The 24,787-nt window shown below is 37.9% G+C and overlaps 1 protein-coding gene across 1 annotated transcript; it reads left to right on the plus strand.

Annotated features, from left to right (window-relative positions):
• Positions 1-5,654: 5,654 nt before the first annotated feature.
• On the plus strand, positions 5,655-21,809 carry LOC131235515 (large ribosomal subunit protein uL3). The gene is made up of 6 exons (XM_058232711.1): positions 5,655-5,774; positions 8,137-8,241; positions 13,810-13,920; positions 14,586-14,890; positions 19,474-19,883; positions 21,237-21,809. Exons 2-6 carry the CDS (start codon positions 8,157-8,159, stop codon positions 21,493-21,495), a joined length of 1,170 nt encoding a protein of 389 aa, XP_058088694.1. The 5' UTR covers positions 5,655-5,774; positions 8,137-8,156; the 3' UTR covers positions 21,496-21,809.
• Positions 21,810-24,787: the final 2,978 nt, after the last annotated feature.

Genomic DNA, 24,787 nt, shown 5'->3' on the forward strand with positions numbered 1-24,787 from the left:
GCTTAGTGGCTGATAGACTATCAAAATTTGACATCTTATAAATAGCTTAGATCGATTAGCTCAGGAAATTAATTAAAAAGAAATAACAATTAAAATGAGCTATTAGGCTTTGATACCACTTAAAAAAGCTGAGCTATATGTCCTAGAGGGAGGGGGGGGGGGTGAATAGGATTATGCCAAATTAAAATGATAACAGCGAAATTTAAATAATTAAAGTAAAGATAGCATTATGAACAATCCACAATACTGAAATTAAATACAACCTCAAATGTATGAGTATTGAAAGATTGATACAAATGTTATTCTAAGGACAACCTTACACCAAAAATCAATGGTTTATGGTAAGACAACCTGATTCCTAGAATGGTCTGTGTATCAAAAACTCAAACTTGATACAGAAGAATAAATAAATAAATAAATAAATAAACAGCAAGAAATGAAATCTACACTATTACAACATTCACCACAATGCTGAAAATGTAAAGATTACAACATTCACATCCACAAATACATCTCACAAACTTGAATGATAAAAGACAAAATAAACCACACATCCACAAAACACAAAGAATTATAGTAGTTTGCCTGTGTGTACACCAACTGTTAAACAACAGCCACACAACTACTCCACTCCTAATATCCTCACACAGTGGATATTAGCATTCACTATGAAAATAGGTTTTTCCAGGTTCACCTAAAACCCTCACAACTATATCTTTCAAGTGGGTTTACACAATTCAAAAAACCCTTCACACTCTGAGTTTTTTGAATCACCTTAGATAACCAAAATAATGAGATTTTTATGTCTTAATCTCAAAAGAAACCAAAAACAGAAGATTTACACAAATATAAAATACCTAGATATTCTCCTTTTATTGCAGCCCGGAAGAACCAAGTCAGAGTAGAAGTTCGAATATAAAAGTTCAATGTCCACACTCACTTATGAAATGGTTGTAGGTTCTAAATTGATTTTAGATTCAACGTACCTTAGGCTAGCTTTATTTGATTTTGATTCCAAGAAGTAGAAATACCTCAATCCCTCTTTCAAATCAGAATGGAATGCAAAATACAAAATCAAATATAAAAAACTAATAAAAAAGAATATTAAATATGCACAATATAGCTTAAGAAGTTTACAAACTTATCTCTCAGAGTGATGTATTGATTATACTTGAATTGAATGAATTACTCTGAAAATCGTCGTCTATTTATAGTTGTAGAAGACACAATCACAACTGGTCCTGTGGACACTACAACTGGTCGTAGGACCAATGGATTATTGAAATTTTGAGCGCGATCGGATGAAGCTATTTCACGACTGGTCGTAGGCTATCCACGACTGGTCGTGGGACCTCCACGACTGGTCGTGACATATCCACAACTGGTCGTGTGGAGCTTGGAATAGTTGCTGGAGTTTGAGTCGTAGTTGCAAGACTAGTTATGAACGAGTCGTGTACTGTTCATACGACCGGTCGAGCAGTTTCCAGAATTGGTCGTGGCTTAACAAAAAATTCTGAAAATTTGCAACAAACTTAGGACTGGTCATGAAATTTCTTGGACTGGTCGAGCCAGTGCTAAGACTAGTTGAACAGAGTCCAGGACTAGTCGAAGAACTGACTAAACACTTATAAAATGATTCAATTTGAATTATGTATTCAAAATGACTTACCCTAAGGTCAATCTAAGGTCTTTCATACCTTGGACATGATGTATGAACATTGAACCTTCTTTTCTTTAGATGATAGACGATCTTTGAAGATCATGAAGCTTGAGATCTCGACACATAATGATGCTTGTACTTGAGATCTTTTGAAGCTTGAATTTATAGTACATGAGTTGTACTTCACATTTAGTCTTGAGTATGAACAGTTGACTTGTCTTTCGATGTCGCTTAAAAACATTGAACTTTGAAGTTTAAAGTAGTGAACAATGTACTTGATCTTGCATTTCTTAAAGTAGGTCTTTGTTCTTGACATGAAGCATTGTCCTTGTACATTTGATGCCTTGCCTTGAACAGATATATCAATGTGCAACACAAGATACAGATTATGGTTTTGGCACTATAAAATTTGACAATCAAAGGAGCAAGAAACCATAGCACTTACAAAGGGAAGGTCACAATATAGACAGTTAACCATCATTGCTCCTAAGGAGTGGCCCACATAGAGCCGAACATATCGTGGGCTTATAGCCTCACACAAGGGCCTAATATACATCGCCATGAACCTCACTTTTGGGCCTCATATATATCATAATGGGCCTCGGCATATGGGGTGCTATAAATACATCATATCGGGCCTCGCTCATGGGTCGCATATACATCACAATGGGCCTCCGCACATGGGCCATAAATATATCATATCGGGCCTCGTCATATGGGCCTCACATACATCACAATGGGCCACAATACATGAGTCTTATATACATCAAATGGGCCGCAGTATATGGGCCTCATATACATCAAATGGGCCGCATCACATGATCCCAACCAATGGGCCAATATACATTAAGTGGGCCGCATCATATGGGCCGCACCAATGGGCCAATATACATCAAGTAGGCCGCATCATATGGGCCGCACCAATGGTCAAATATTCATCAAGTGGGCCGCACAAATGGACGGCGTGAACATACATAACAGGGTGGGTCCCACTATGATGTGGGTCTAGGAGGTTTTGCATTTCACGGTGAGAGCTTGGATTACATCTAAAATTATTTCAATAGTTGCAGGTGTAACACGTGTATCATTGTACACTATCATTCTATGGGGCACATGGCTCATTAATGATGATCAACACTGTCAAACATTGTCTATGTAAATTAACATTGTCCAAACATTGGACAACACCATCTAAACACTGTCCATGTAAATCTGTACCATCCAAACATTGGACAGCACCGTCCAAACACTGTTCATGTAAATCTACACTATCCAAACATTATACATGTAAATCAGCACTGTCCAAATATTGGACATGTAAATCAGCACTGTCCAAACATTGTCGAGTACCGTCCAACACAATCTGGACGGTGTGGATGAAATAAATACATCATGGTGTGTATCCACGTCCCTCACCAGGGACGGTAATAAATAATACATAAATCAAGGTGGGTCCCACCTACTACACGTGTCACACATGTGGGGTGGGCCCAACCTCTTAAACAGATGGACGACATGGTGGGGATCCACCGTCCCAACCTGGGATGGTGTGGATGGAACCATACATCACGATGGTTACTCAAAGCTCCTGCTCATCCCAGTAAAATGGATGGACGGTGTAGATAAGATCATACATCACAGTGGGTATCCACCGTCCAAATAGTTGGACGGTGTGGATGAAATATGTATGCGGTGGAAAGATGGACGACAAGGATAAACGACATATGTATCAAGGTGGCCCACATCCGTGTAATGAACAGTGTGGATAAAACCCATACATCAGTGGGTCCCACATACACGTGGCCCCTAATGGACAACGTTGATAAAACACTTACATCAAGGTGCCCTAGAACTGTCCTCTGTTGGACGGTGTGGGAGCAACACGTCAACACAAGGTGGGCCCCACACGATGCCATGGTGGGGTCCATGTTCGATGGATGGATGGAGTTAATAAAACCCATACATCCGAGTCGGCCCTACCCAGCACATCCAGATGGACGGCTGGATGGCATGGATTTACTAATCAGGTGGGCCACATCATCACTAGAGAGAGAGAGAGAGAGAGAGAGAGAGAGAGAGAGACCTATGACCCTCCCTATACAATGCATACATCAAGATGGGTCCCACCACAAGTGGGCCCTCAAACCATCAAAACCAAATGCTATGAACACCCACCTTTGATCTCATCTTCCTTCTTCTGCCTATAACTTTTAGAGCTCCAAGGGAACGATTTCAACGGTCGAGATAATCTTTAGATGGTGGAGATGGGAGGTAGGAAGGTGGGTCACACTAACTTCTCTCATGGAAGCTTGGACGTGGGTTGTTTGGAAAATGAGGGAGAGAGATGAGAGAGAGAGAGAGAGAGAGAGAGAGAGAGAGAGAGAGATGGGCGAGTGATGGGTGTACTTGGTTGTAAGAGAGAGTGTTGACTTTGGGGAGGGTGATTGTACTTGGGGATGGGTGTTGTACTTTGACTAGTGATGTGATTGATTTGACATGTTTTCTTGGGTTTGCAAATGCACGGTGTTTTCTCGAACTGAACATGGGCCCACATCTCCTGGCCCGGGTATCGCCTCAGCGCGCGAGACGCGCGTCGAAACCGCGGCGACGGCATGGTCGCTAGGGTAAAAGTCACGAGTCGAGCCGACTCTGGAATACAGGATACAACTTAGGATCGCGCACAACTGCTATCCACGCATCGTGGGTCGCCAGAATTCGACCGAAAGGATCGCGGAAGCTTACGAAACAGTACTGGCTAGGATACGGGTCTCATAATATGCATGCATTATTAAATGAATGTTGAGAGTTGATAATTAGCACATTCCACACACACATGTACATTATCATGTTTATAAAGTAGTTGCATAATTGGCATATCATTTGTAATCTATATGACTGAACTATCTATTATTGGCTTGGAAGCCTTAGAATTAATTGACTTACTTAACTTAATATGCAGATTAGATTAAGTAGACAATTGTAGTTTAAAAGACCAAATTTTTATTTAGTCTTAATTACCCCCCTTCAAGACATAACCTTAATTCTTTAGCCTCGCATAGCTTCCATAGTGTAACTGTCATAATCCCATTACACCACGTGTGAATTTTCATGAGTTATCTACTCGATTCCATGAAGGACCCTTCGAGGTCCGTTTGATGGAATTGAGTAACATTCAAAATATGATGTTTTAGGCATATGATTTCATAGTAGCTTCGCACCTCTTATAGCCTTTCTGATCATGTTCTAATTAAATTTCTAAGGTTAATAGATGATCAACAAGTTTCATGTATTAAGTCAAGATCATTTAAAGGTTCAAAGGTTGTTTTGAGATAATGGTCAGACTCACCAAGATACCTTATTTACTCCTAAATATTCTTGTCCTCTTGTGTCTTCGTTCTTAAGCTTCTAAAGACTCAATCAACTACACGACACACAAAGTCGTGTGAATGGCAAAAAAAGATAGACAAATCAATTCAGCAATAAGTTCAAATGGACCACATTAATGAAAACAATGAGAATTAAATTCCTATAGTTGAAAACTTGGTAGGAGCTCCAAAACTTTTGAATTAATGTGATATTTGTATTTACCCTTCATCCATGTTTGGGTGACTTATATGCACAAATTTAATAACAAATAAACATCATGGGGTCATTCTCCTTACCTTTTTCTCAGGGTGTGGTCCACTTAAGTTTTAGATACCCTGATGCGTTAAAATAAGTTGATAAAATGGATGCACACGGGTGATAAGACACATACGGTTGGGCCCAATAGAGCTCAGGATGCAATCCGCGTCAAACACAGGTATGCCTTCCCGTTACTTAGCTCTTGAAGGAAAGTTCGAAATTGAAAATAGCCAATGGTCCATATTCACGAAATATGCATTGATGCCAGAGTCATCCAATCAATCCGATAATGAGAAAATGCTCCATCTACATTGGGTCCCGCGATATGGACGCTTCGGATTGTAGCGAATGTAGAGCCACGTGTCCAACGGCGGTGAGCAGGAGCATGAATGGTCTTACTCTGACAGCGCATCGAGTAACTCATCTCTATATAAACCCTAGGTAGGGTTTTTGGTCGAGGGGTGAGACGATAGGCAGGCAGACGGCGCAGGTGAGCTCCACTTTCCTCGTCCTAGGGTTATCATTTTCCTCATACACTCCTTCGCTGATTAGATATTAGCTTCTCGTAAATCATCTCTTTCCGTTTTCTGTCGTGAAAGCTAATACGAGATATAGGGTGTTTATGATGTTTTGTAGTTCTCGGTTCTTGGATGTGTTTGGATGCACCAATGAACCGAATCGCGAACCTTTCACTTTCTTCTTTATGCTTCCTATTATTCACCGTTCATAATGACGATATGTAAAGTGTATGCAAGGAAAATGCTTTTTTATTTTATTTAGTTTAGTTTTTTTTTTTTTTTTCTGTTTTCTTTCTCTCAATTTCATTACATTTCTAATAGAAATTCAACTTTACGGGCCATCTAAACGGGTCGCGAATTGCCTGTGCCCCAGCAACAGGAAGTTCCTGTAGGCATAAGATGTGGTGTCCACCGTGATGTCCGTGAGAAATCCACTCTGTTTGTCAGTTTCGCAAGCTCTGTATAGGACAGGAGTCCAAAATGAGGCAGATCCAAAACTGAGGTGGACCATGCGACACGAAACAGTTGGGATTGAAAGACATCATTGGAATATTCGTGAATCAGGATGATATTTGTGTTTTCAGTTCATCCAGAAGCAAGCAATAACTTTATGAATGATCTGGATGACATATAAACAACATGGTGGGTTCCAGGACCGTGGCCGTTTCCTGTCATGTGGCCCGCTTGAGTTTGTATCTACTCAATTTTTGACTCTTGTCCTATTTTGAGCTTGTGAAAGTGATGGATAGATTGGATTTTTCATAGGCATCACAGTGGGCCCCACAGCTTCTTCCTGCAGGAACTTCCTGTTGGCATGGGCAGGGGCAATTTGTGTCCAATACATCCGTAAAGGCTATTGCTCTTCTTTTTATTATTATTCATTTATTATGCAGTTGCTATGGATTTTCTTTAGATTCAGCTTGAGTTCTTGTACGTCTAAGTCTGATTTATTACAATCCTTGTATTGTCCGATATGTTTTATATCAATGTGTGGGCTTTATTGATATTGATATCAATTTCTGCATTGAAGAAATGTGTTCTTTGCTTCAATGCAAAATTGGTTTTTTAGTATATGTTGTTTCATAATGTTTATAAGCAATGTTGTTATGCTAAAGCACATGAAAATTGCAGAAAATTTCAGAATGTTGAAATTTGCAATGATGGGCCAAGTTGAAGGGCATTTTTTGTGGCCAGAAATGGTGTGGTGGTTCCAAGGCTTTCTTGTGATCCAGACTGCTTCTTTGGTGTGGGCCTGTTAAATGGTCTTGCTCCAAATGACTCCACCTTAAAATCCCCAGAATGGGAGATCCTAGCTGTGGAATGTTTGGCTTGTAATTGGTTGTGTGGGAGCCGTTGCTGTATTTATTGCTTAACATTTGCCTTGTTGCCACTGGTTGAAAGGTGTGGATTTTTCCATCAAAGAGATTTTAGTGTGTGGACCATTTACACTGGGTCCAATAATATCAATGGTTTGGATCATTGGGCAAAAGACACCACTTGTACAAACTGAAAAGTGGAACATACGGCACACAATCTCTTGGCCCGACCTTTGTGGAATACTTTTTGTTCTTGCTATGTAACTGATTTTGGAAGCAAAACAGATTCTTCAATACGGAATTGATTCTTTATTAACCGAACTGCAATTGATACTCTTGATGCCAAAGTATGCTCTTGTGAATTATTATCGTTGTCTTTATATCTTGATTTGTTTTTTCTGGAAGGTGCATTTCCTATGATTTCAATGTGTATTTTTTATTTTTTTTTACTATTTATTTACTGATAAGTGGGTCTGAATGACTGGGAAATTTGCCATGTTATGCTTGTAAACTTTGTTTGTTCATAGAGTTCTTTCTATGAGGAAATAATTTTACTTTTTTCCACATGCCTAATGATGTGCTATTTTGTTTAATCTTTTTTCTTATCTAGTTGTTGAAAATTTGTCCTACTTAATATATGGCCAGACAAGAATCTTTTTGGAATATTGATTATCAAGAATCAATATTTGGCAGGATGAATGCTTGCCACATCAACCAATACTCGCCCTGCTGTTTTGCAGGGAAACCTTGCAAAGCCCAAAAGTCTGAAATTTCCATGCAAAGCAAGAATCTTTGGCTAATGTGGTGAACCTTTGGTGCCAAATCTCTTGGAAATCAACTCCAAAATATTCTTAACCAAAGATAGAGACAGTCTTTCCATCGTTAGAGATTTATCCAAACTAGAAGTTTTTTCTTTTTAATTTCCATTTGAATGAATGGTGAAGGGTAATCTCCCATGTATTCGTTGCAAAAATGTATATGGACTCTTCTTTTTATTCCCTCATTTCTTATCATGCAGGACTGTGAGGAAGTGAAAGGATGTCTCACCGGAAGTTCGAGCACCCCAGGCATGGGTCTCTTGGCTTTCTCCCGAGAAAGCGAGCTTCTCGTCATAGAGGGAAAGGTAATTTGGATTTTATTTTAGCTTATTGTATTGGCATAGTGGTTTTGAGACCATCAAATTATTTGTTTTGTGATCTGTTGATGCTTTTGATGTCCTTTGTTAGTATCTTTTGTTTTGGTTGTAGGGTGGAACTTATGCAATCCATGGACCAACCTTGAGCTTAAATTCCTTATTATAATGACTGATCAGTGTATTTTTATTTTTATTTTCCTTGAGAGGGATGAGCACTCAAGGGTGGGGCCTACTTGGTCGATGTTATAGATCAATGATTAAAACAATTGTAGCATGGTCAATATCAATGTTTTGAATAGCATTCATATTGTAGTGTAGCTATTTGCTACATAGCGTTAGCAAATAGCGTAAATCCCTTGTGGTGTATGCTATAGGGTTGTTGCATACGTAGCACATGCGTAGCCTATGTAGCGTAAGCTACTTTAAAAAAAAATGATAGTTGTGTTTTGTATTTTGCACTTAATACTCTAATCCCATGTGATTTTAATTTCTTTTTATACTTGTGACTTGTGGTTTTGATTAGCGATTATTAATTAAAGCGGTTTGCTTAGAAAGTTGTTGATGTGATAATGATTTGATTTGGTTTATATGTGGATTGCCTTTTGATAAATGATAATTAAAAATTTGTTTGAACATGCTTGTACTTGAAAAGAATGAATCTTCTTTTAGGCATTTTTATATACTTATTTTTTGGTTTTTTCCTCTCACTACTTATCATTTTTTTCCTATTTTTAAATTAAGAACTAGAAGTATCATGTAGCTTATGTTGCACGCTATGCTACTTACACTACACGCTAGAGAGGGTTGAATGTTACGCAACATGCTACCGCTATTTAAAAACTAGTCAATATGGACTATCAATATTTCTAAGTATTGATAGGAAGATTAGGATCATTCAACCGAAGTGATCTTTTGAAAGAGGTGGTTAATCAAGGGTGGGATCCAAAATGATGGATGGTCTAGATCAATGATCGAACCTTTTTTAGTAGGATCAACACGGGCCATTCATTTTCCTAGGCATTGATTGGAGGTTTAGATTGTCCAACCAAAGTGATTTGTTGAGAAAGGTGGGTAATCAAGAGTGGGACCCACATGATGGATGCCATAGATCAATGAGTCAACTATTTGTGGCATGATCAATACGGACCATCAATATTCCTAGGCATGGAAGATTAGGATCATCCAATCAAAGTGAATTTTTAGAGGGATGGGCATTCGAGGGCGGGACCACATGATGGTTGTCATAAGGTCAATGATTGAAACATTTGTAACATGATCAATATGGATCGCCAATTTCCCTAGTCATTGATTGGAAGATTAGGATCATTCAAACAATGATTTTCTGAGAAGGGTTGACAATTGAGGGTGGGACCCAAATGATTGTTGGTCTAGACTCTAGATATGATTGGACCATTTTTTGTATTATCAACATGGACCATCCATTTCCTTAGGCATCCAGCGGAAGTGATTTTTTTTGGAAGGATGGGTGACTAAAGGTGAGACCCACATTGTGGATAATATAGGCCAACGATCAGACCATTTGTGATATGTTCAACATTGTTGACATTCCATTTCCATAATCCATCAAATGGACAGTTAAGATTATCAAACAAAATTGTTTTTTTTGATAGTGGTTGGCGATAAAGGGTGGGATCATATGGTGGATGTTGTTGATCAATTATTGGTCCATTTGTATTGTGGTAGATATAGGTGTACATTTCAGTAACCATTGAAAGGACGGTTAGGATTTTCCAATAGAAGTGATTTTTTATAGGATGTGCGATCAAGGGTGAGAACTCAAGGTGTGCCAAAACGGTTACGGTAACGGTGGGAACCGTTACGCGTTTCGGGGTCGTATCGGCCGATACCCGATTTTGTACCCGTATCGGCTGATACGGGCCCGTTACGGGGTGTAACGGGCCGTAACAGGCCCATAACGGGCCCGAAACGGTAACTTTTTTTTAAAGCTCTGTTTTTGCTGTTTTTTTGAAACCTCTTGCTTCCAAACTGTTTCTAACTCCTTCTATTACTAATTTCGACCAACCTTAGCTAGGTATTTGATAGAAAAACACATTATATTATAGATTTTTTTGAATCAAAGCACGGTGAGCCATTTTTCAGAAATTCGTCAAAAATAGGTATTTATACTTTTTTTAATATATTTTGATGTTTTAATCATGTCATATGATGTGTTAATCATAGTAGAATATGTTAATGTGCATTTTACAGATTTGGGGTGCCATTTAATAATTTTTTAATATTTTTTTCTATTTACGCATGAATTTTGGCCCCTTTTTTTAAAATTCGAAAAATCAGTTTTTAATGGTTGTTTTGCTGTTTTAATCATGCCATTTGATGTGTTAATCATAGTAGAACATGTTAATGTGCATTTTACAGATTTGGGGTGCCATTTTATATTTTTTTAATATTTTTTTCTATTTACACATTTATTTTGGCCCTTTTTTGAAAATTCGAAAAACCATTTTTAAATGATTCTTTTGCTGTTTTAATGATGTCATATGATGTGTTAATCATAGTAGAACATGTTAATGTGCATTTTACAGACTTGGGGTTCCATTTTATATATTTTTTATATTTTTTTCTATTTACGCATTTATTTTGGCCCTTTTTTTGAAAATTTGAAAAATCATTTTTTAATGATTCTTTTGCTGTTTTAATGATGCTATATGATGTGTTAATCATAGTAGAACATGTTAATATGCATTTTACAGATTTGGGGTGCCATTTTATATTTTTTTTATATTTTTTTCTATTTACGCATTTATTTCGGCCCTTTTTTTGAAAATTCGAAAAATCATTTTTTAATGATTCTTTTGCTGTTTTAATGATGCCATATGATGTGTTAATCATAGTAGAACATGTTAATGTGCATTTTACATATTTGGAGTGCCATTTTATATTTTTTTAATATTTTTTTCTATTTACCCATTTATTTCGGCCCTTTTTTTGAAAATTCAAAAAATCATTTTTTAATGATTCTTTTGCTGTTTTAATGATGCCATATGATGTGTTAATCATAGTAGAACATGTTAATGTGCATTTTACATATTTGGGGTGCCATTTTATATTTTTTTCTATTTACGCATGAATTTTGGCCCTCAAAAATAATTGCAAACACCTAAATGTAAGATATTTTCATATTACATTCATTCTAATATATCTATCATTGATAGTAGATAGTTAGAAAATTAAATATATGAATTTTGTAGTCAAATTCAGGTTATCTGGTTCATAAATTCATCAGACAGTCCGATACAACTTCTCACTAAAGAGTGGACCGTTACACCACCATAAACATGTTCCAATTTATAAATGAATGCATATTTGGAATGCTTAAAATATTCCGGATTTAATCCATATTTTTTCATATTTTTTTGGCAAAAAAAATTTTGCGCCGTTACGGGCCATTACGCCCCCGTATCACCATTACGCCCCCGTATCCGTATCGGTTTTGGAGGTCACCGTTACGCCAACCGATACCGATACAGGACACCCACATGATGGATAGTGTAGATCAACGACAGGAAGTGTGATCAATTTGGGGCATTCATTTCTTTAGCCATTGCGGAGCACACATGCAATTTTTGCTCTCATGAGCAACATCCAAACTACTGATTGATTTGATTGCATGATATACAATTGACATGGAGAGTTGTAGTTAATTATGTGATGCAGCAGGCTACACTTGTTCATTGAACTTGGCATTTCGTAAATAAATAATCAGTATAGCACGCATGATTCCTAACCAAACATGGGCATTATAATTTCTGGGAATTGCAATGCCTACAACAAGAAGTTGCCCAAACAAAGAAATTATAATTGACAACTGTTCCAATATCCAGGCATTGCAATACTTGGTAATTGAAATATCCATGGCATCCAAATGCCACCAGTTGAAATGTCCCCTCATTGGCAATTTTCGAGGGGCCGGTGTTCTTTGTTTCCAATATGGAAGTGTGTCTTCTACATGGACCATTACATGAATATTTTTTGCTCTACTGAGTGATATGTTGTAGCAGTTTTCTTATCCATATTTATATAGGCCCGCCTCTTAACTCACCACCATATGTGCTAAAATCCATCATGTTCATGGTGTGCATCTGGCCATATGGATGTTATGGCCCCAAAAAACAGGCATGTACTCATCAGTAGGGCTGTCAATGGGTACCCATACCTGCAGTACCTGATAGACCTGACCCAATTTTAACAGGTCCGGTTCCTTTTTTGTTTGGGACCCTGTAAAAGATTGGGTTGAGTTTGGGTCTCAGTTTTCCACCCATTTAAAAAGTTGTAGTTAGGTTTACGTCAGCAACATCTGATGGACCCTGTTAAAGTTGGGTCAGATCAGTTCTAGTCGGGTTTAACTTTGGGGTCCATGTCATGGACCTGGTTAAAGTTGGGTCGCATTGGGTCTAGTTGGTTTCAGGTCAGGTTCAGTTAGTTTTGGTACAGTTGTGTGTATTTAACGTGTTGATGATTTTGGCAACAAAATAAGGTTTGCTAAGCCACTTGCTTGAAAAAGAGCTTGTTTACTCACTGTGCTTGTGTCAAAGTGTCACACATTTGTGTGATTTAATCCATCCATTGAGTGTGCCAACCATGTAAATGCTCTTATTTGTCCCAAACCTGACTTGAAGCCTAGATCCAAAGACCTAATAGCTACCTGACAGGTGCCTTAACCCAATCAAATCCGGATCCAGGTGCCTGGGTCCGAATCTTCAGGGACTAGACCTGGACCCAAAGGGACTGAGCCTGGGTATAGTACTATAGAACCCGAACTGTCAACAGCCCTACTCATCAGGTTGTGCGGTGTACAAAATGAATGGATAGCTGAAAGACTTGGTTAGCTGTCTATTAGTTTAGTATGTCCTGGATCTGTGGTCTGGGACTTCAAGACCTAGACTTGGTCCCAAAGGGACCGGGCCTGGGTATGGTACTATAGAACCTGAACTGTCAACAGCCCTACTCATCAGGTTGTGCAGTGTACAAAATGAATGGATAGCTGGAAGACTTGGTTAGCTGTCCATTTGTTTAGAATGTCTTGGACCTGTGGTAACTGGACCGGCCTGATTCTTGGGACAACATTTAGATGTTGGGTTCCACCTGATGGGCAGCTCTGATGTTTGATGCATGTCCCATCATGGCAAGTTGATTGTGTTCTCAATGGGCTGGCCTATACATGCATATGGAATTAGCAAGCAAGCTTCGTTATTATAATTTTCTTTCCAAGCCATCTTATTTTGTTTTATTCTCATGACACCTTTTTCTCTCTGTCCTGTGTTGTGTAATCAGCCTTCACCAATGTTTTTGCCTTTTGTCTCTTCATCTTTTTGCAGTATAAGGGGGGGTTCTCTTTTTTATTTCTTATTGTTGTGTTCATGTTTTGTCAAAACATAAACATGATGGATTCTTTCTTTTCAGCTCAAGCTTACATTTGTTTTTTTAAATCTTAACCTCTCTTTGGTGGAGCATAGGTATATAATAAAATGTTGCCCTTTTATGCTTGGTCTTATGGAGCCTGGTTTGATGATGCAGTGAAGTCTTTCCCTAGGGATGACCCAAGCAAGCCCTGCAAGCTCACAGCCTTCCTTGGGTACAAGGCTGGAATGACGCACATTGTCAGAGAAGTTGAAAAGCCTGGATCGAGTAAGTTCCTTTTTTATTAGTTCTTCATTAGTTTTCTGCTGTGAAGTCATCGCTTCTGATTAGTTATTCATCTGTTGTTTGATTTCGTATGGATTCAGTGTAAAAGAAAATATTAACAGAAGCTTTAATGGTAACATGAACTTTTTACTAGAATAATAGGAATCCAAATGCAAATGCCAATTAAGGCCTGACTCACGAGGCAAGTGAGACATTATCATGAAAGCTACCATATCCCAACCTCCTACTAGTACTTATTGAAATGAAATGTTCAGGAAATTCTAATTTTTGTTGCATTATTCTCTGTTCAGAACTTTCAGGCAATAAAATTAGAAAGGCACTATTTATGAGTAGTGGTATAAGAAAAAAAAGAAAAAAAGAGATAGTGATACTCTTATATTCATAAAAGATAGTGGTACATATAACCCTTCATATCTGCTTTTCTTAATAGAAAGTACACCGCTACTATTTATTACCAAAAGGAAGAACAAAGTGTGCAGCTATGAATCAGGGGTGCAGATTAGTGTCGTGCATTTCAATTAAATGTCTTATGCTGTCTTCTATCTGTCCATGTCTAATGATGATGATAGGTTTGTATTCAATCTGGACTCTGGAGCATTTTATTGGAAAGTTTTTATATGCCGTCTTTTTTTTTTTTTTTGGTTCAGAGCTTCACAAGAAGGAGACATGTGAAGCTGTGACAATCGTAGAAACTCCACCGATGATTGTTGTTGGGGTGGTGGCTTATGTGAAAACGCCTCGTGGCCTTCGTTCTTTGAACACTGTTTGGGCTCAACATCTTAGTGAGGAGCTGAGGAGGAGATTCTATAAGAACTGGTGCAAATCCAAGAAGAAGGCCTTTACGAAGTATTCGAAGAAATATGAAAGTGAGGAAGGAAAGAAAGACATTCAGTCACAACTAGAGAAAATGAAGAAGTACGCATCTGTTATTCGTGTTTTGGCTCACACCCAGGTACTTCTACTTAAAGCTGGTACCCCTCATTTTATGTAAATCCAATCTCTTTCCTCATATAATCCTCAAACTTGTTTGCCAGAACATGGTGTTTTTTCCCTAAAAAAGTATTCTGTCACTCCATATATTTACCTTTAATATGCACCAACTTTACTAAATGATCATCGTTTCCATGTTGTAAATTTATTTGGTTGCTTTCCTTGTAGTTCTCTTAATATATTCGTCATTATGACAAAAGAAAAGGTTGTGCGTGACATCTTGAAAAAAATGGTGATATATTTGGACTCCATTGTTGAGAGTGCTATGAATACTGCTGCTTTCTTTACCATGAGATAGCAGCTCCCCCACAATATATCCGAATGTAGATTGGTCAATGCCCTTGTTGTGTCCGTATGTTGCATCAAGGAAATCATATTGTCCTTGAACTATGATCGATGCCTTGGTATGGCATTATGAAGTCTTTAGTCCCTGAAGTTAAGGGCGATCAATTCCACTCCCTGTGGATGCTGAGAACTTGGATTGGAAACAACTCAAAAGACCAACGTCACCATATATTGGGTCGAGTGCACAACGTCACATACATGAGAGTACCCAGGGCATTAGCATTAGCCTCTTCATCATTATGAAGACTGCCTAAATCCACACTATGGGCAAATTCATGACACCATAGGTGAGAGTGCAGTTGATACTGCTTCTTGCTTAACTAGAGCTCCTCTTCCTGGCCGCCTCTCCATTTGCAAATGTGTAATCACATCAATGCCTTGGTAATACAACGTTGGTGAGAGTGCAGTTGATACTGCTTGCTTGACCAGAACTCCTCTGCCTTGCAAGAAATATATTCAAATACAGATCTATTGCTATCTTCTTCCAGCCTCTATATTTGCAAATGTGTCACCACACCAATGCCTTGGTAATACAACATGAAGTCTCTGGTACCTGACAGGTTTTTAATGTCGGAAACTTGGGTTGGATACATATGACTCTAAAGATCAATGATGTAACATATTGGATCGAACACACATTAGTCGACCATTCATGACATTAGCATAAGGAACTTCATGCATCTTCTCTTTATCCTCATCATTCCGAAGACAAACTCCCACTCAACTGTAAACTCTTTCTATTGGTATATCCATGTGCGTGCAGCTAGACATTCTGCAATGGTCCTAAGATGCAATGTAGGCAATGATCAGTTGGATACTTCAGATTGTAGCTGTAGACATCGTTTAAACCTTTCAACTAATGGTCCTTGATTTAAGGTTAATCATTTGGTTCCCAACAGAGAACCACAATCGATGAATCATGTTGAGGGTGCAACAACCATTGTGAAATGTTGTTTCCAATGGAAAAACCCTGAAACCTATAGAAATGTATTGTATTATTTTGACTTCTAGAGTTGAAGCTTGCCTGTTTTTTTTTTTTTTTTTTTTTTTTTTTTTTTTTTTTCATTTTTTAGATCCTAAGATAAGTGATGGGTTGATGGTATTCATCTCTATACCTTTATAAGCTATTTGTATTCTCTGCCTGTAAAGAAAGACGTCTACTCTTTTTTTGCCAACTTTTTTAACCGTTAGTTTGGACAATGCTGATGCAACGGCTGGTATGGTTTTATTTTGAGAAATAACCCCATCATGTGGTAAGCCAGCAGGTGAACTATCTTAGTTGTTGCAATAGTGGCCTGCAAATGTACGGTGAGCAATGCAATTCCATTTTATTTTGTTTTGCCTTTTCTATGTATTTTATTTTCTCTTGAATAGAAGTTAACAATTATCCTTGCAAAAAGGGGTTACTGAGCAATGTTGTCAAAATCATTATCGTATCGCAAATCTGCAAATCGTAGAAGGGGTTGAATCGAATTGTAAATTGTAAGATTTAAAAAAAAATATAATATAAAAAACAAATGAAAATATAAGTAAATCAGAAAAGATTAAAAACTCATTAATCATCTATTTCCCATCAACATGTACCAAAAAAGTAATACATATCTTGATATTATCAATTGAGAAAATGTATATGGTATACATATCATGATATTAAAAGATTCTTGTCTTTTTCGTTTTTTTTCTTTGGTTGTCTTTCGAAAAATTTACCTTAAAAAACATACGAGAGTCCTTTAATAATTTTTTTTTTTTTCTTTTGTACCTTTCTTAAGTGTAGGAAAAAACATGATATTAAAGGATTCTTGTCTTTTTCGTTTTTTTCTTTGGTTGTCTTTCGAAAAATTTACCTTAAAAAACATACAAGAGTCCTTTAATAAATTTTTTTTTTTCTTTCTTTTGTACCTTTCTTAAGTGTAGAATCATGTTAGAAAAAATGGCATTCGAAACCATTGTGAATAGTATCTTGATTTTTTGTTTTGTTTTGGGTTTTTGAATATCAAAATCCCTAAATCTTCTCCTGCCTCTCCCTCTCAAAAGAAAAAAAGAGGATATATTTAATAGGGGAGGCATTTTTCATGATTTATGAGCAAAAGGGTGCATAGAAAGAAGAAAATTGAATAAAAAAATTTTAAAATCGATTTTAAGTAAATTTTGGCCCATTTATGTAAACTACGATTATCGTACGGTTTGATACCATTTTCGTATGGTTATTGTATGATTCATAAGATTATTTGGGATTTACGATTTGGGTGTATGATTGAAATTGTACACCCATACGATACGATATGAATCGGTGAATCGTACGATTCTGATAACACTGATACTGAGCTGTGAACCATGTTCCATGGGCGAAAGTGGCACCCATTCGACCAGGATTGTCAAATAACCAGTGATTTTGGGATGTCCTATCTGCATTTGATTTGATGAAATGTTCAGATTGCGGTAGAATTGTGCTGCTAGTACGGAGATGATGCTAGAGATGAGGGGGACTCCATCTCTAAAGAGGCTCCTGAGCTTTGAAGGGGTGGTCCCTGAAATGATTAATTGGGCTACAGGAGGGGAATAGCATCCCTCGGGGGTTTTTTTTTTTTTTGGTCAGTTACACCATGCTAAACAATTTGTTTACACTGGAGGATAGTGATGCTAACACCCATGTGGCTAATGTGTCTGTTGTGGGGAATGTGTCCTTTGTTTTCAGAACTCTTTTCCACTTTTAATTTAATGAATTTCTTTACCTTTTCAACAACCAAAAAAGAGAGAGAAATAAAGAAAAAAATAGAGAGGTACTGAGCCTCTCTAGCAAAACTTTTGTTACATATGCAATTTTTATTTATTTATGGTTTTCTTGAGGCAGGAATTTCTAACATTTTTTTTTATTTTCAATGCTTCTTCAATCATATCTTGATCTCCCCTTGTCCACTCATATATGTGCCTAACTTTAATGTGTTTGAGATTACTTTAACCATTACCAACTTGGCATTTTGAACATGCAATTAGTCTAGGAGCCATATCTAGGTGGTTTTTGTTTTCCAGCTGCCCACGAACATGTCAATTCCCCAATATCAACAACTCGGGGAAATAGTTGGTTGAATGTAAGTTGCTTGTTTTTTTTTTTTTTTTTTGATTGGCAGTTCACTAGGGTGTTGTTAGGTGACTTGAGTAACCTGGTTAGAACCTATTGATTTTTTTTTTGAAGACTAACACAGTAATTTATTAAGAGCGCCAAAAAAGCACCGAAAAACAGCCAAAGCAAAAAGAACTATAAATTTTCTTTCTTTGGTTAGAATCTATTGATAGCCAGCCCCATTAGACACTTTTTGGCTGGTTGATCGGATTCGATTGAAATATACTACTTCGGATATCATATGTTAAGTGAAGCATGCTTAGTACATTCTAAAAAATTTTGCATTTCAAATATATGCTGCCATGGCTGAACAGTGTTACATACCACTGACAGTTCGTGCATACTATATCTATTTTGATAAGTTGCATTACTAGGGTGTTGTAATTTTACATTTCATTTGATTTCTCATAGTTTGCTGCTGGGACCACTATAACAGGAAAGAAAAACATGGATACTCAGTTGTCAATATTGACTTTTAGGCTGCATTTGAATGTTGGAGTGAATTAAGAACATTCATGCATTTCAAAAAAAGAAAAAAGAAAAAAAAAGAACATTCAGTTTGATAAAAAAGTTAATGGGTTCTTCCAGGTCATTCCTGATGATGAAGTTGCATTGAAATTGCAGTGTGTTGCTTTTGAGTCCAACTTGGAAGTAACATAATTGCATTTCAGAGCAGAGGAACTGTAAATATGTGAATGCCATGGAAGGAAATCACAATTGGGCTTTTACTTGATTTTTAATGGTAATTCGATTTGATTTGTGCATAAAAATAAGTCATTCAATTTGATTTTCCACCCAAACTCACCTTGTATGGATTACTTTTTTCAAGGTGTACATATCTACAGTTTTGAAATTGAACTCATCGCAATTCTCACTATCATACATGACCGCTAGTTGCTTTTTCCCTTTTTCCTTTAATATGAATACCATAAAAGTGGTGATATTTCTTATTTTACATTTGAGAAGCGGTAACTTGTTATTTTTCCTCACAACATCTACCAAGGTCACTGTCATGCACCAGAACTAAATATGAGTGATGACCACAAACATCTGATTGATGATCTTTGCTTTTTTACCAGATAAAGAAGATGAAGGGTTTGAAACAGAAAAAGGCACACTTGATGGAGATTCAGGTAAATGGTGGGACGATTGCGCAGAAGGTGGACTTTGCTTATGGCTTCTTTGAGAAGCAAATCCCTATCGATGCTGTTTTCCAGAAAGATGAAATGATTGACATTATTGGGGTGACTAAGGGTAAAGGTTATGAAGGTGTGGTCACTCGTTGGGGTGTAACTCGCCTGCCTCGTAAGACCCACAGAGGTCTGAGGAAGGTGGCCTGTATTGGTGCCTGGCATCCTGCCAGGGTCTCCTTCACAGTTGCTAGGGCTGGCCAGAATGGGTATCACCATCGTACCGAAATGAACAAGAAGATCTACAAGCTTGGGAAGGCAGGGCAGGAGTCCCATACAGCTGTCACAGAATTTGACAGGTCAGCTTACAATCCTTTATTTACTTGTTCTAAATCTTCCTTTTTATTCTCTCTCTCTCTCTCTACACACACACACACACACACACACACACACACTGAATTTCATGTTTTCCTTCTATGGGCTTTATTTTATTTTTATTTGCAATTAAGTTTTTTGTGGTCTGTCCGGAAGGATGAGAAAATACAATTTTTTAGTAGTTTGCTCAGGCCAATGAATTGTACGTGTGGGCCCAATAAGTTTTTTTAGTAGTTTCCAAACCATACACATGGTGGGTCCTGTCACATATGAGAACCAGTCCGGCACTTTCAATCGGGTGACCCTGATTTGCTTGTTTGGCCCCTGTAAAATGCATTGTGCATCCAGGCAATATGATCATCCAGCCAAAGTCCAAAATCCAATGGTTGATTGAAGATCGGGGTCATCAATGCATCCTCTGATTATGTGTGGAGCAAACCAAGGGCTGTGATTGTTGATCTTGGTTAACCCCCCCCCCCCCCCCCCAAAAAAAAAAAGAAAAGAAAAGGATGCATTGGAATTCTCCTGTTTGTCAACTGGCACAATTTGGATCCACATGTCCTACCTAACAACACCTTTCAAAAATGAAAAAAAAAAGGTTAAATAGTTTGGATTTTATAATAACTTAGAGAATATCAAATCCACAATACTTAACTGCCTTTTGAAGGTCAAAAGTATGGCTTGAGGTTTTAGAGAATGAGCTGCTCTTTTTTCCCCACAACTTTTGTGGGAAAGAGAGCAAGTTGCTATCTTTGTGAAGATTCACCCAAACTCCAAATCTATGAAAGTTTGAATAACACTTTATGCTTTGTTCTCTGGCAGAAGACGGCCAATGCATTTTTATTTTTTTTGGGTTCAAAACATTGATTTTAAAAAACCGATATTTTTTAGTGGATTCAAGTGTTATTTTTCTCAAATAATAGGCAGGACTTGCTACCCTGAAATGTTCTCGTCTTTCCCCTAATGATAAGGAGGAAAAAAAAAGATTAGGTCAAGGGAAATTGCCATTTTGGAGTTATATCAACAATTTGCTTGTGTAGGCGGGATTCCGGTATCTTCTTAAGCCTTATGTAAGGAATTACAAAAGATATATTTTTTTTTCAACAAAGATGTGAATTAGGAAGAATTGGTCGACGAAATATGAACCGGGGACCCAAGTCGTCATATCCTTACCTGAAAAGGAATTACAAAAGAATTTCTTTCAACAAAGATGTGAACTAGGAAGAATTGGTTGACGAAATATGAACTGCAGACCAAGTCGTCATCTACTAGCCCTGAAATGTGTTTGTTTTCCTTGGTTGTATTGTTTTCTGATTTCAGTTCTTTTGATTGAATAGGACGGACAAGGATATAACTCCCATGGGAGGGTTCCCTCACTATGGTGTGGTGAAGGATGATTATCTTCTTATCAAGGGCTGCTGTGTGGGGCCCAAAAAGAGGGTGGTTACGCTTCGCCAGTCCCTGCTGAAGCAGACTTCCCGTGTTGCTCTTGAGGATATCAAGCTCAAATTCATTGACACATCCTCAAAATTCGGTCACGGCCGTTTCCAGACCACTCAGGAGAAGCAGAAGTTCTATGGACGCCTCAAGGCTTAGACTCTTTTCAAGAAATCTTCAATGCGTTTGGGAGGTAGGTAGTTATCTAATCTTGCGAGGAATTTTGGTGAATTGTTGCCCTTTTTTATGCTTTTTATTATTGAGACCAGTGCTTTAGTGGCACCAACAGTACCGTCGTATCGTTTTTTGAGAAACGTTATTATATGAGAAATCTGGAATGGAGGGTTGCGACTTTTGAATACCATTTTAGCCTCTGAAATGCCTACTTGGAGGCACAGTCTGTGATGGTTGTTTATTTGAGAAACCTACTTACTGGAATTTTGGAATGGACGGTTGAGAATGACTCCACCACTCTGAGAATCTAGTCTATCTGGATCATTGTTCTGTTTTGAGCTGATGACTGCAAAATTTCCAGACCACTGAAGCCCACAACAGCCCTATTGGTGGCCATGAAACCAATGGTCGTCATCAGAATGCTCAAGCACCACATACAAATAGGAATGTTTTGGTGCGCACATCATTGTAGTAGCATTCTTTTACATCTTTTCAGAATGTAACTATATTTTGTTGTTTCCATATATGCTAAATGCTGCAACATCCATTTACCACAATCTAATGGTGGAAGCTGCAGGCATTTGCAAACGATCTGGTTGTATGGATGCCAACCCGACCAAAGGTCCGACCAAAAGTCATAAACCCTTGGCAACATCGCGATATGCTTAGTTTTTCTGCAATGCAACTTTGCTTCTGCTAGTTTGCTCTTCTTCTTCTTCTTTCAAAATTAATCTGATTTTCTGCCCATCTTGATGTTTAGGCTGTTAGGATTGTCTATCCACCTTAAGAGGGTTCTTGCAGTCATGTTTCAGGCAAGGCATCATATGCTCATCATCAACATATGGTGCACGCCATAGTGCTGTCAGCATGAAAATAGTGCTATGCACGTTCACAATTAATTGTAGCCTAGCTAATAAAGGGATTTAGGCCAAAAACCCTCAACTTCGCAGACCTACTGTTCTTCCTTCAATTTTTGTTTCAGTCGTCCCTAGGTTCTTAGGGAGGGGGGCCCTTTTGTTTGAGAAAATGGATGTGGGATTTTTTCAATTATCTAAACAATTATTTTCTTATGAGCTATGGTGAACTTGGGGCGCCTGAAAAAAATATACAAGATTAGAAAGCCCAACATCCTCGTGTTGGTTCCGGACCTACTCCATAAGTCTACAAGAAGTTGCGCTAGTTTACAAACCATTTACCATGCAAGTAGAAGGGCCTGTTTGGAATTGAAAATAGGGCCTGAAATTCCTTTTCAAAATTGCAACATTTTCACCTTACTTTACTAGTCCTCTTGAGGAATTTGACCCGGGCCCTACTGTGTGACCAAGAAGGAATTGATATAATCATCACCATTCAGGCGTTTTTGATGATAATGTAAATGGATGAAAACTTGACCCTTAAAACATATGGTAGTCCACCATACGTACAATATAGATTTGGAGAGACTTTTGTCAACAACCTCGGTGTACAAAACAGCCAACTGTACCTTCACTTTGCGATTCCCTGATGGCACAGGAGATTACTGGGCCCCACTATAGTGTACGGTACTGATCACATGGTGGCTAGCATGATTGATTGGCTGTCTAGATTCTCAGGTGGACCAAACCATTAATAAAATCAGTAGTTGAAAGGTCAGATATAAAACAGCTGCACAGTGGTTCCACAAATTATTACTATTGAAGGGATTTTTGAATATTCAGGTTGCATGAAACGTGTTCAGAGACCTAATCATCAACTGATTGGATGATTACTTCCCCAACCAGTGATCATGACAAATTAATAGGTTAGATGGACTTTTATTCTTCACATAAAAACAACTAATGTAGATCAATAGAGATTAGAATCTACCTTACATCCAAGACTCATGCCCTAATCAATAATTGATAAAGAAACTATCATCCTATTACATGAATACATTGGTGAGAAAGTGCTTAATTACATCCGAGTATGTCATGAACACAACTATTACAAAACCATAATGTATAAGAAGAAAAAGTAACATAAAGGCCTGTCTGGTACACTTAATAAGTCCTTTATATATATATATATATATATATATATATATATATATATATATATATATATATATATATATATAAAAGGGGTTAACATATGGTTCCCAAAAAGCAGCAAGCAAATCCTTTGGCTCACCATCAAAGTATATGGGTAGTCTGCATCACCTGGGTAGTTGTGGTGGATAGACTGCTCGCAACGCATACCACCAGGGGGTGCTCATGAATGCAATCACTGACCTGAATGCTACTGTTGTTCGCCGAACAAATCAGGAATGGATTAGCAGCTATTTTGGGAGTGGCATTCGTTACAGTCAGTTTAGATGGAGTGGCATCCGTTAAGAGGCTAAATTGGTAATCGAAAGTCTCAACCCTCCACCTGAGCTCGACAGCCATACCAGCTGTGATATATACCAGGAATCCTCCCTATAATAAACAAGGTAGAAGCGTCCCATCACATCCTGCATAAGAGCAACGGCTTCATCATAACTCAAATATGAAGAGAGCCACAATGAAAACGGCCAATGATTGAACCAGAAATTTGGCATGGGCCTTAGCTAGGGCACATGCATTAAGGATGCTTCGTGACAAATAAATTTTGATATGCTAGGTGGACTTGCCTTTGATATATTTCTCTTTCATCCATTTGCACCAGAAGCTCTTATCCGGGTGAAATTTTCCAAAATTGTTTGACAAGGCATGAAAGGGTGGAATATTCTAAAGGGATGATACCCAAACCACGCTCACATTTCAGCTTACATATTTGGTCCCAGCTGATTGTGTGAACCTTGGATTTCTCACAAAGTAAACTCCTCATATGCCTTTCTAAAATGTGGAAGCAAGACTTGAGGAGGAAAGCATTGGACCAAGAGATTTTATCGTCTCTAGTCTCTTGGCAAAGGAAAATAGAACGAATTTTCACCCTCTATCCAAGCTTTCTATTAAGTTTATATATAAGGGCTTCACAGTCTCAGAGGTGGAGCCACATTAAGTATAGAGCACTATATAAATTAAGGGAAGCATTCCTACATTTATATTGAATATTGCAGTTATCTCTTCCTGACACTGGTAAGAACTAGAGAAGATAGTCGCATTTTATGCAAATCGATCTCTAGGCCCAGATGCAGGCTAAAGCTTGAGAATGAGCATAATGGGCATTTAAGGTTGTAGACCATTTCAGGGTCTGCCTTAGCTAAAACCATTAGATCATCGGCAAAAAAGAGGTGAGTGATAGTAAATGGAAACTCAATGAGGCAATTTTCACAGCA

Source organism: Magnolia sinica, chromosome 19 (assembly GCF_029962835.1).
Source record: "Magnolia sinica isolate HGM2019 chromosome 19, MsV1, whole genome shotgun sequence".
Classification (NCBI taxonomy): domain Eukaryota; kingdom Viridiplantae; phylum Streptophyta; class Magnoliopsida; order Magnoliales; family Magnoliaceae; genus Magnolia; species Magnolia sinica.